The 12592-nt window shown below is 44.4% G+C and overlaps 2 protein-coding genes across 2 annotated transcripts; one reads left to right on the top strand and one right to left on the bottom strand.

Annotated features, from left to right (window-relative positions):
• Positions 1-1756: 1756 nt before the first annotated feature.
• LOC148766277 (uncharacterized) lies at positions 1757-4038 on the top strand. Its single transcript, XM_088827211.1, has 2 exons — positions 1757-3332; positions 3428-4038. The coding sequence occupies exons 1-2, from the start codon at positions 1757-1759 to the stop codon at positions 4036-4038; spliced, it is 2187 nt and encodes a 728-aa protein (XP_088683337.1).
• Positions 4039-5469: 1431 nt separating this feature from the next.
• LOC148766276 (uncharacterized) lies at positions 5470-11123 on the bottom strand. The gene is made up of 2 exons (XM_088827210.1): positions 6261-11123; positions 5470-6189 (listed from the first exon to the last, which is right to left on the bottom strand). Exons 1-2 carry the CDS (start codon positions 11121-11123, stop codon positions 5470-5472), a joined length of 5583 nt encoding a protein of 1860 aa, XP_088683336.1.
• Between the last annotated feature and the right edge of the window lie 1469 nt (positions 11124-12592).

The raw sequence follows: 12592 nt of genomic DNA, 5'->3' as shown, positions 1-12592 counted from the left end.
TTTCAAGTTATATATTATATTGATTCACAAAGTTTACCTCTTGCTAATGGGCTGGAGCTATTAATACTCTGAATTACAGGAGGAGGCTGACATCCATGAACCAACTTCAACATTTACTCCGATGGAATATTTTCCTGAAGGCCTCTTGAAATATTGTTGCACCTCAAACTTGTAACGACTATGCCGACTATTCTACATCATTGACGACTGTGCCTTCTTCCAACGAACGTCGGAAGGTTCGCAAAACTCGCCCTTGGGTTGAAGTGAATGGTTACATTCGAACAGAAACCCGTGAAGCGACAAAAGGTGGCCCGCAAAAATTGTGTTGCATAAAAAATGGAAAATAAGGTGTAAGATGAGGTGGAGTTTTAAAAATATTAACTCTGTAACATACTCCAATTCATATATATATATATATATATATATATATATATATATATATATATATATATATATATATATATATATATATATATCAAATTATGAACTGTTAATGTTTCCTTCATAGATGAAATGTACATAATAGCACGTGTTAGAATACTTTTTTTAATTCTAAAAAGAAAATCAACTATGACATTTTTGTTTGCTGGGAACCGTACATCTAGATATCATGGGACAATTGGTAAAAACAATTAATAACAACATAATCATCGAATAGATTGTTTAAAAATAACGAAGAGTTGTTTGAAATATTAGTTTCTTTTTTTCCAAATCACATCCATATCATAAATCATGATTATACATTTTTTGTTACTTACGTATTGGAGTTTCTTTGAGTCTAAAAAAATGTTTGGTCGATTTTGTTTAATTTAATAATGATAATAATGATGATCAAGTGCCAAAGTATTGTCGGGAAATTCCTGGGACAATAGCCATAGCCATGGGCCGATTCGGGCCGGTTGTATTCGGTTCACGGTTCACTTTTCTAGGAACCGGAATTGGCCCAAAATATATATATATATATATATATATATATATATATATATATATATATATATATATATATATATATATATATATATATATATATTGATGATGCTCAAATGCCAATTGGGCAACCCAGGAGTCCTTGAGCCCACAAAGATAGAGAATGCCGTGAGTCACTGCCACGTGTCCGAGGTAGTCGAAGGGATTGCTCCGTTCGTTAACCTACAAAACAATTGTAACACTAGATGACACGACGGGTTTGGCCCGGCGATTATCCTCCGACGCTCAAGTCAGAAGATGTATTAATATAAGCAAATAATAGTAATTAATTGCCAAATTAGAGTGTACCTTCTTATGTGGAATGACACATATATTTATAGGTGGATGAATAGGTAGGACTTTTGTAAAAATCCGATGTGGGACAATGTGTTGTCATTTGTAAAGGTGAAAAGGTAATCTAATTGAGTTTTGGCATACAATTAGATTAATTAGACAATTTGGGCCTAATCTTAATTAGGTTAATGGGCCTAATTATGATTAGACACATCATTAAGCCCCCCACTTCCAAGTTGGGTCATGGGTTTGTGAGCCTAGTTGGAAGTAATATATAAGGCCTCCCACGCACTTGTAGGGTTTTTTATTTTTTATTCTTGAGGTTTCTTCTTTCTGAGTTGTGCTAGCGAGATTTAAGGATAATTGGCGAACTTCCAAAGGTATAAATATTTTTGCAAATCCTCACTTTTTTATTCGAGTCCTTGTGTCGTTGGTTTTACCCGTATTTTGTTGTTTGGAGCCTCGAAATTGCGTTTGATAAAGGCGTAGGAATTTAATGTCGGGTCTAAGGTTGTTGGACGAGTCTAGCGACGAACTATGTGGAGTTCATTCGGAATCCGATAATTTTGAAGATGGGAATTCGAAAAATATTGATAGCCGGGTTGAAAGAGGTCGAAATTTGGAGTCCGGGAGTATCAATTTTGTGAAATTCGGAGTTGCGAGCGAGAAGTTATGTGCGAAACAGTGTAATGGTTCGTTGTTCGAGGAAAATTCCAGTACTGGCGGCTATGGCATCGAATTCCGTGCCAGAAAGGAGGGGGTGACGTCAGCCCTGGGAGGCGTGATGTTACCGAGCGTGGAAATCCGTGCAGCTGGGCGGTCGGGCAGGTCAACTCGGGCGGATCGAGCGAGTCGGGTGGGTGTGTCGACTCGGGCAGGCGGGTCGGACCGGTCGGGCTGGGCAACTCGGTCGGGTGAGTCGACTCAGTTGAGTGAGTCAACTCGGTCAGGGGAATCGGGCGAGTCAACTCGGGTGACTGGGTTAACTCGGGCGGAAGTGGGGTGTGACGTCAGCGTGATGTCACACGGAGCGGGGCCTGGGACTGCCGCGCGCGTGGCGCGCGTGGAGCGCGTGGGCGGGGACCACCCGGAGCGCGTGGGGCGCGTGGGGCGCGTGGGAACAGCCGCTTGGAGCTGTTCCGCGCGTGGGGGCGCGTCCGGGCCGTTTCCGGCGCGTGTGGAGCGCGTGCAGGGCCGTTCGGAGTCCGTTTTTTCCGCCGAACCCCGTGTTTCAGCTCCCAACCGTGATGTGGGCCCGGAGTTTCGTTCCGTGGAGTTAGAATGTAGCGATCCTGAGACTTGGGCGTGGTCTCGACGGATTAATGTGTTTGGGACGAACTTTTCTCTAAAAAATTCCGTGGTTCGTGGGTCGAAGAGAAGACGTGAATTCGAGGTGGACGAGAGCGTGTTGACCGATGAGGAGGAAGAATTAACCGATTTTTCCGGCGGTAGTGTTTCTGAGGAATATTCAGGAATATGTTCCGAATTAAATTTCGACTCTTCCTTTAGAGTTGGTCAACTGCCCGAGATTCTGGACTATCTACGTGTCGAGCATGCTATTGAGATATTGGTTCCGTGTAAGGGGGAGAGATGTTATGCCCCTCCTGATGGCTACTTTACGGTATTCCTTGCATCATTTTCGGTTGGATTTACTTTGCCACCTCATCCGGTTCTTGTTCAAATTTGTCGAGATGTGAAGGTGAGCCTCAGTCAATTAACGCCGAACGCATTTCTTTACTTCAAAGGGTTTTGTCATCGCGCTGAGTCCGAGGGTTTTTCAATTTCGGCGAATTTATTTCACTCCATGTTTCTTGTGAAACCGCTGAGGGACAAAGCTCCTAATTTTCATTTTCATCCTCGGTCGAAATGCAAGTTTTTGAAGAAAAATGAGAATAAATGGGGGAGTTGGAAGGAGTGGTTCCTATACGTGCGGAATGATTGGGAAGTTCCTTCTGTATGGGGTGAAGTGTGTCCCGTTGAGTGGAGTAATGAACACTCTAGACTCAAAATGGATTGTATCGGAATGGGTTTTTTCGATTATTTCTTCGACCCTTTGACTTTATTTTCTAAGGGTAGAGGAGTTGTGCTGTATTGATTGCTCCGTCCTCTTTCTTTATAGTTTTCTTGAAACTAATATTTTTGTATTTGCTATTTTCGTGTTCTGCAGGTGAGACGATGAGCTATAATGATTTCAAACGTCGTTGCATGAACAATGGTTCCTCGAAGCCTGTGTCTCGAAACACACCTCCGGCCTCAAGGCCCGTGGCACGGGAGTCGGGAAGAGGCACTGCAGAGGATCGAAGTAGTGGGAAAAAGCCAGTCCATGGGGTGGGATCGTCCCGTGGTCCGGAGGTGGCTGTGAAGAAGAGCGCTGGAGTCTCGGATCCCAAATCCGCCGACAAAGGTCGTCTTGCTATTGTGAGTGCGTCCCCGCTGCCTTTGAGCGAGCTCAAGTCCCCCTCCGCGTCCGGGGATACTCGTGTCGCCCCTATCGTCGTGCGTGAAAAAAGGCCTCGCACCTTAGGAGTTGAGGAGTTGGTGCTACCGCCCGTTAATGCATGGAAAGGGAATTTTGTTGCTGGTGTTGATAGGACGCAAAATGGTGGTTCGGTGTTTGACGTTCTTGATAGCGCCTTGGCCATGGAGAAGGTAATGGGTTTCCCGACGGAGTTTGATTCGACTCGTCTTGCCGGGAAACCTCTAGACGAGATGATCGAAGGGTTGGCGTCCTCCTTTGCTCGGGTTAGTATCGGATTTATCATGCACCTCTATATTTGATTTATTTATTTATTTATTTATTTATTTATTTATTTATTTATTTTTTAGACTATGACTTTCGTGCCCTTGATTATTGACCGCGGGAGGGGCTTGGAGGCTGAGCATGCCAAGATGCAAGCAGAGAAGTTGAACGTTAATTCGTTGTATGCGGGTGTTCAGGGTGTCAATGCCTCCCTTCGCTCAGAGATTGAAGGTTTGAAGAAGTCTCTGGATGAAGAAAAAGGCAAGCTGAGTGCCTTGGAGAAGAAATGTCAGGGCTTAGTGACACGTGCGGATGATGAAAAATCGGCTCGTCTGAAGGCCGAAGCTAGGATCAAGGATCTGAGCCTATCTTTGAAGAATGAGAAGACCGACGCGCTTTCTTTCATGGAAGCCCATAAGGGGTCGAATGACGTCTTGAAAACGCCTTTGGGTTTGATGGTGGTCGACAAGTTCTTAGGGAGCGAATCTTATATCGAGCTGCGGGATAGTTATGCTAGTGGGTTTTTTGCGGAGATCGTGCTGGATATCCGCGGTCAAGTTCGTGCTACAAAGCTTGTCCCAGAGGCTATCCTACGGGAGATAGAGCCGAGCGTTTTGGAACTTGAGCCAGAAATTGGGGCGGAGAAAATTGGCGCCCTGGTTGAGGGTGATGAGTTTGATGAGATGCCCGAGTCTGCTGGAGCTGAGAATGCTAGCGTTAACCCGACTGCCTAGTAGTGCAGTCGTTTATCAGTTTCTACTCGCTTGAGAGTAGTAGTATTTTCCTTTATGACTTATTTCTAAGACTTTAGTCTTTTTTATGTTTTTTTATTTGCACGTTTTTGCTTTATGAATGGAATTTTACTTTTGTTTTATTCCCATTTCGCAATTTTCGTGTTTTTTTGGTACTTAGTGGATGATCAGTCCCCTAAGTTTTTATGTAGGGGCTCCGCATTTTTGCCTTCTTTTCTTAATTTAGGGCTGCGGAGTCCTTGAGAATTTGAATTCTCTATCAACTTGTGCTTTGGGGAGTGAGATAACAAAGTTCGAGTTGGCCAGACCCTTGTGATCCTTGTTATCTTCCCCTTTAGCAAGGACTTTTTTTTTTTTTCGGTTTGGGAGTCGAGTGGTCACCCCTTGGATTGAAGCACTTCATAGTAATAATAATAAAAATACTAATGGAATTTCAATAGAATAAACAAAAATTAATTGTCATGACACAAAGGAAAACGGTCGCAGATTAGAGTGGGCGGTATGCCTCAAGCGAAAATGTTTTATTTAGCTTCATGTGGCAAACGATATGCTGCCAACTTATTACCTAATTTAAAAGCTTTGCGGCGAGCGGTATGCTCCCGACTTATTCCCTAGCTTAAGCATTACAGCGAGCGATATGCTCCTGATTTATTAAAAACAAAGAAAAATTGCTCGCCCAAAGTGCTAAGCGAAATACTTCTTCAAATTCCCTATGTTCTAAGTTCTTGGAACTTGATGGCCATCCATGTGCTGAAGCCGGTAAGCTCCGGCGTTGACCACTTGAGTAACTTTGTAGGGTCCTTCCCACTTTGGATCCAACTTTCCGACAGCCTTTGAAATCCCGACTCTTCGGAGTACCAAGTCTCCTACCTGAAATGATCTTGGTTTGACTCTTTGGTTATAGGCTCGCGCCATTCGAGCTTTGTAAGCTTCCATTCGCATAGTAGCGCCCTCTCTGACCTCGTCCACAAGATCCAAACTTGCCCTTATTGCCAGATCATTATGCTGGATTGAGTAATTGGATATCCGCCATGACGGTTGCCCTATTTCAGCTGGAACGACGGCTTCCATTCCATAAGCAAGATTGAAAGGTGATTCACCAGTGGAAGTTCGGGGAGTTGTACGACAAGCCCATAAGACACTAGGGAGTTCCTCAACCCAGGCGCCCTTTGCTTCTCCTAATCTGGCTTTGAGGTGTTGCAAACTTGTGCGGTTTGTAACTTCGGTTTGGCCGTTAGCTTGCGGGTTTCCTACTGAAGTGAAGAATTGCTTGATTGATAGTCCTTCACACCAGTCCGCGACCTTGCTTCCGCAGAATTGAGTTCCATTATCTGATATTAGGGCTCGTGGTATCCCAAATCGGCATACCACATTCTTCCATAGGAACCGAATGACGTCGGCCTCAGCTATTTTAGCCAAGGGCTCCGCTTCCACCCACTTGGTGAAATAGTCAACTGCTACGATTAAGAATTTGCGTTGTCCACTAGCTTGTGTGGGAATGGCCCAACCAGATCTATCCCCCATTGCGCGAAAGGAACTGGGCTGTCAATTGGTTGGAGAAGAGATCCAGGTACATGAGTAATGTTGGCGTGTATTTGGCAAGCTCTACATTTCTCCACTAATTCTCTAGCGTCTTGACGCATAGTTGGCCAGAAGTATCCTTGACGTAACGCTTTGATGGCTAGTGCTCGCCCTCCTAAGTGGTTCCCACAAATGCCTTCATGAATTTCACGGAGAACATATCTTGCTTCGTCCGGTCCGAGACATCTTAGGTAAGGTACCGAGAAACCTCTCTTGTATAGCTCCTCCCCGATAAGTAGGAATCGAGCGGCTTTTATTTTTAATTTCCTCGCCGCTGCTCCGTCTTGGGGCAATTCTGACGTGGAAAGATATTTTATTATCTCGTCCCTCCAACACGGAGTGTTACTACTACAGAGGATTTGTGTGCCTGTTTCTATCTCGGGTTTGGCGGAAGAGAGAAAAGTGATCTTGCGACGAAGCTTTGACATGGAACTCGCTAAGCGAGCCAATTTGTCTGCCATGGCGTTTTCGGCTCTAGGTATTTGCCTGACTTCCACCTTCTCGAAACTTTCCATGAGGCGTTTGACCAACTCGAGGTACTTAATCATACTTTCTTCTTTGGCTTCGTACGTGCCTAAGACTTGGTTTACTACTAGTTCGGAGTCACTGTGTGTAACCAACTTCTTAGCTCCGGCTGCTTGAGCTAACTTCAATCCAGCTATAAGGGCTTCGTATTCCGCTTCATTATTTGAAGCTGAAAATTCTAACTTCAGTGCGTACTCCAAAGCATCGCCTTCGGGACTTGTGATCCAAATTCCTGCTCCACTACCCCCCGTGGTAGAGGAACCGTCTACATAAACTGTCCACGTCGGTGTAGAACATGTAGATTCGTTAAAAGTCATTTCGACGAGAAAATCAGCAAGGACTTGAGCTTTGATTGCCGGGCGTGACCGGAACTCTACCCCATACTCACTCAGTTCGATCGCCCATTTGGCCATCCTCCCCGATGTTTCAGGACTTTGGAAGATTTGTTTAAGGGGGAAATTTGTCAACACCACTACCTGGTGTGATTGGAAATAGGGCCGCAATTTTCGCGCTGCCGTGATTAATGCCAAGGCCAGTCGCTCTATGTTTGAATATCTCTGCTCGGCTCCCCGTAGGGCGCGACTGACGTAGTAGATGGGTTGATGCCCTCTTTCACCTTCGAGTACTAAGACCGCGCTGATCGCCTCTGACGTAGTTGCTAAGTACAATAAAAGTTCGTCTCCTTCCCTTGGTTTGGTCAGGAGGGGAGGTGACGCTAGGTATTGCTTCAGTTCCTCGAATGCTTTTTGGCACTCTTCCGTCCACTTGAAATTCTTCCCCTCTCGCAGCACTCTGAAGAAAGGAAGTCCTTTGTCTGCTGAACGGGAAATAAATCGATTTAGTGCCGCTAAACAACCGTTTAATTGTTGGACATTTTTTATGGATTTAGGTGGGGCCATGTTGATCAGGGCGTCAATCTTGGTCGGGTTTGCTTCGATTCCTCGTTGCGAGATCATATAGCCTAAGAATTTGCCGCCCTTCAATCCGAAGGAGCATTTCGAAGGATTTAGTTTCATTTTGTATTCTCTGAGAATAGCGAAGCACTCTTCGAGGTCCTTCAAGTGGTTTTCGGCCTTAGCGCTTTTAACTAACATATCATCGATATACACTTCCATGTTACGCCCAATTAGATCAGCGAACATGGTGTTCACCAGTCGTTGATAGGTTGCTCCCGCGTTTTTTAGGCCGAATGGCATTACCTTGTAGCAATAAATGCCTTGGTCGGTAATGAAACTCGTTTTCTCTTGGTCCTCAGGGGCCAGTTGGATCTGGTTGTACCCTTGGTATGCGTCTAGAAAGCTTAACAACTCACATCCTGAGGTAGAATCCACCAGCTGATCGATCCTTGGGAGAGGGAAAGGATCTTTAGGACAAGCTTTGTTCAGGTTAGTGAAATCCACACATAAACGCCATTTTCCCCCTGATTTCGCCACTAGGACAACGTTTGACAACCATTCGGGATATTGAACCGGGCGTATTTGACCAGCCGCAAGGAGTTTGTCGACCTCCTCTTTGATGTGTTTATTACGTTCCGGGCCAAAAGTCCATTTCTTTTGTTTTACCGGCTTGAGTTTCGGGTCAACGTCAAGCCGATGAACAATTTTAGATGGAGGAATTCCTTCGAGATCTTCCGCTCTCCATGCAAAAACATCACCGTTTTTCCGAAGGAACTCCACGAGCCTTGTTTCTGCTTCGGGCTCAAGGTTGGTTCCCACTCGGAGTAGTTTATCTTGATCGCCCGGGATCAACTCTACACTTTTCAGTTCTTCTACTGCTGCGAGTCTTGTGCTATCGGCATCTTGATTGGTCGAGGGAGTGATGAAGTCGTCTTTGACAGCCATCACCCATTTTCTCTTCAGATAATTGGGAGTGTCATCTCCTCCTCCCACTTGCTTTGTGTTCCGAACATGAGGTGCCTTCAAAGTGTTCGCATAGCATTCTCGAGCTATGCGTTGATCGCCTACGGCTTCTCCGACTCCGCTAGCCGTAGGAAACTTCAACTTCATATGATAGGTTGACGGGATTGCTCTGAAAAGGTTCATACTCGGCCGCCCCAAAATGAAGTTATAAGTCGACGGTGCTTTGACGACTAGGAAGTTGACCGTGTTTGTCGCTCGGCACGGGAATGATCCCAAGGACAAGACTAAGGAAATTTCTCCCACAGCTTCGACGGCGTGTCCCGTAAAACCTACTAGGGGTGTTTTCACAGGCGCGAGTTTTGCATTGGCAATCCCCAGTTTTTCGAAGGCGTCGTAATATATAATATCAGCCGAGCTACCACCGTCCACCAAAATCTTCTTCACCAAATAATTAGAAATTGATGCAGAGATGACTAAAGCGTCGTTGTGTTCACCACGTGGTCCTCTGAGATCGTCGTCGCTAAATGTAACCTCTGAGTTTGGGTGGTGAACGTGGTAAATATGTCCCTCTGGACGTTCTGTCGTAGAATACGAGCCTCTTGCTGCCCGAATTGATGCTCGTCGTGCGCTAGGAGTGTCACCGCTCGAGGGTCCTCCGGAAATAACTGCAATTATTCCTTGAGTTGGAAGATTGTCATCCTCTTGACCTTTCCTAGGGTTGGGACGTTCTCTTTTATGCTGGAAGCGGGGTTTGTTTTGGAATTTTTGGTGCCGTGGCGCATCCACGAATTCTCCCAGGTGCCCTTTTTTAATTAGTCTCTCGATTTCTTGCTTTAGTTGGAAGCACTCGTCGGTAGTGTGTCCCCGATCTCGATGGTACTCGCAGTATTTTTCCGATTTTTGCCTTTTCGGATTTTCCTTCATCTGTCTCGGGGGCTGGACTAGACCTTTCTGCTCCGCTACCATCCATACTTCCATGAGTTTTTCTTTTAGGGGAGTAAACTTTGGGTAGGTAGGGGCGTGGATCGAACGTCCTTCTTCCTTCCTTTTTGCCTCATGGCGCTCTTCTTCGCGCTTCCTCTTCACAGGAAGTCCCATCTCTACGGCCTCTTCTATCCGGATGAACTTCTCCGCTCGGTTCAGAAGCTCCTCCAGAGTTTGTGGGGGTCGTCCTGCTATGGATTCTTGGAAGCGAACGTGCCTCAAGTTTTGTTGCAGTATATCGGCTAGTAGGTCGTGGTTAACATTGGGTACCTCGTGCACCGCTTTGACAAACCGCTGTACATAGTCTCTCAATGGTTCTCCTTCGCGTTGTTTGACTTTGAAGAGGTATGATCCGGTTTTGGCGTATCGCTTGTTGATGGAATACTGGCTAAGGAAACGTTCCGATAACTGGCCCAGGCCATCCAATGATCCTCCTGGCAGACCGTTGAACCAAGTTTGCGCTTGATCAGTTAAGGTAGTTTGGAAGATTTTACAGTAGGCGGCATCACTGAGGCCGTAAAGGTCGATCTTAGCGAAGAAATTGTTAAGGTGAGTTTGAGGATCTCCGGTTCCATCGAATTGGGGCAGATTGGGGATCCTAAATCCGAGCGGTAAAACTTCATCCATGATAGCCGGAATAAAAGGGCTTATTCGGGCGGGGAGCGTTCCAAATCGAGCGGTTGATCTTGAAGCTTCTTGTCGCGGGCTTCTCGAATTACGCTTGTAACCATTTCCGCGGTGCCTTCTCGTCTCTTCAGCCCGAGTGTACCTACTCCCATGTTCGTCTTGTGGGGAGTTGCCTCGGCGAAAGGATCGTCCGCGATGTCTATCGCCTCGAGGCTCATGGCGTGCAACACTCGGCCGAGAGGATCCACTTCTTTCTCGGCGGCCTCGCGCCGCTCTCTCCCTTGAAGGAGCCAGTTGCCTAAGGGGCCGTGGTGACCGACCGCGCGTTTCTCCTCGAGGAAGCTGGTCCGAGGCTGAGCTATGCTGATGCGACCGGGGCGGGGCATACCTACGGGGAGCCCGTTCTGAAGAAATGCTTCGGTCGCTAAGCGATACCCTTTCCTCAGAGTCGTGGAGTTCTACGATGGGCGGCGTCCCGTGGACGTGAGCGGGTTCCGAGGGGTCGCTCTCTGAAAGAATCGGCTCTTCGAAATCACTATGGCCTTGGGCGCTAATGTACTGAGCTACTGCGTCCGCCGCTGCCCAAGCCGCTGCCTTTGCCGCGGTCTCGTCCATCATTGCTTGCAACTCTTCCGTCGTCATTTGGATGATCGGCACTGAAGGTCCCGCCGTGTTGGTTGTTCCCGCCGTCCTCTTTCTTCGAGGCGGACCCGGGATCCCACCGCCGGCTCCTTGCTGAGGCGGATTAAGGCTACCTTGACCACCTCCTCCCGTGTCACGTGATCGAGTCTGCATTCCCACAGACGGCGCCAAAATGATGCTGCTCAAATGCCAATTGGGCAACCCAAGAGTCCTTGAGCCCACAAAGATAGAGAATGCCGTGAGTCACTGCCACGTGTCCGAGGTAGTCGAAGGGATTGCTCCGTTCGTTAACCTACAAAACAATTGAAACACTAGATGACACGCCGGGTTTGGCCCGGCGATTATCCTCCGACGCTCAAGTCAGAAGATGTATTAATATAAGCAAATAATAGTAATTAATTGCCAAATTAGAGTGTACCTTCTTATGTGGAATGACACATATATTTATAGGTGGATGAATAGGTAGGACTTTTGTAAAAATCCGATGTGGGACAATGTGTTGTCATTTGTAAAGGTGAAAAGGTAATCTAATTGAGTTTTGGCACACAATTAGATTAATTAGACAATTTGGGCCTAATCTTAATTAGGTTAATGGGCCTAATTATGATTAGACACATCTTATATATATATATATATATATATATATATATATATATATATATATATATATATATATATATATATATATATATATATATATATATATACATATTAGATTTAATGGTGAAATAAAATTTTAACAAGAATTAGACTAAATATATTTAAAAGACGGTAATTTTTCTAATAAATAAATTCAATGAATTATTTTTAAATGGGAAATAAGGAAATAAATGAAGTATCTAAATTCTTCCTATATTTTTACTTGAAGTGTTTAAATTCCTTATGGTTAATTGTTCAAATTTAAAACCTTAATGCATTTTTTTATTTATAAAAAAAGTTTAAATTATTTTCTTTTCAAAAAATATTTTATGATGTATTTAAATACTTAGTATTTAAATACTTAGTATTCAAATAATGTTTTTATTTGAATTTTGAAGTGCTTAAACACCTACTTTTCAAATATTTTAAATTTTTAAATAGTTGATGTATTTCTTTTAATTTTTTATATGTGAAAAGACAACTTAAAAAACTTTGACATCGTTTGCTTAAAATGCTATTATGCTCTATTAACTAAATAGTATGGGTTAGTAAGATGTTTGGTTGATAATATTCGTATTTAGAGGGTGTTTGGCTAAGCTTATAAGATGTTAAAATGAGTTTATAAGATGTTTTAGGGCTTATAAGCTCTTTCAAAGTGTTTGGTATTTTTAAAAACTGATCTTAATTTTTTTTTAAATAAGCTGTTGAAGACGAAATGAGATCTTTTAAAATAAGTATACCTACCCCACCTTTTTTATTTAAGATCTTATAACGAGTAAAAATATGAAATAAACTCATTATCCAAACACTCTGAAAATTAATATTTAAAAATAAGATGTAACAGCTTGTCACCTCTAAAAACAACGTAGGGCTTATCAGCTACTTAAAATAAGCTTAGCCAAAACACCCTCTTCTTAGTCTAGCCCGCTACTACACTTAAAGCCCGCAATTAAATGCTATTATTTGGTTAAATTAGTAGCACC

Source organism: Erythranthe guttata, chromosome 12 (genome assembly GCF_056151865.1).
Source record: "Erythranthe guttata isolate IM_541 chromosome 12, IM_541, whole genome shotgun sequence".
NCBI classification, from domain to species: domain Eukaryota; kingdom Viridiplantae; phylum Streptophyta; class Magnoliopsida; order Lamiales; family Phrymaceae; genus Erythranthe; species Erythranthe guttata.
The sequence above is the reverse complement of the archived record's forward strand: the minus strand, read 5'-3'. Positions and strand labels throughout refer to the sequence as shown.

Bases quoted from the DNA above. Each gene is read 5' to 3' on its own strand.
- LOC148766277 (XM_088827211.1), top strand. From the start codon at position 1,757: ATGTCGGGTCTAAGGTTGTTGGACGAGTCTAGCGACGAACTATGTGGA. The intron at 3,333-3,427 runs GTAGAGGAGTTG...CGTGTTCTGCAG, and splicing joins TTTGACTTTATTTTCTAAGG to GTGAGACGATGAGCTATAAT.
- LOC148766276 (XM_088827210.1), bottom strand. From the start codon at position 11,123: ATGCAGACTCGATCACGTGACACGGGAGGAGGTGGTCAAGGTAGCCTT. The intron at 6,190-6,260 runs GTTGGGCCATTC...TATTTCACCAAG, and splicing joins CGCAATGGGGGATAGATCTG to TGGGTGGAAGCGGAGCCCTT.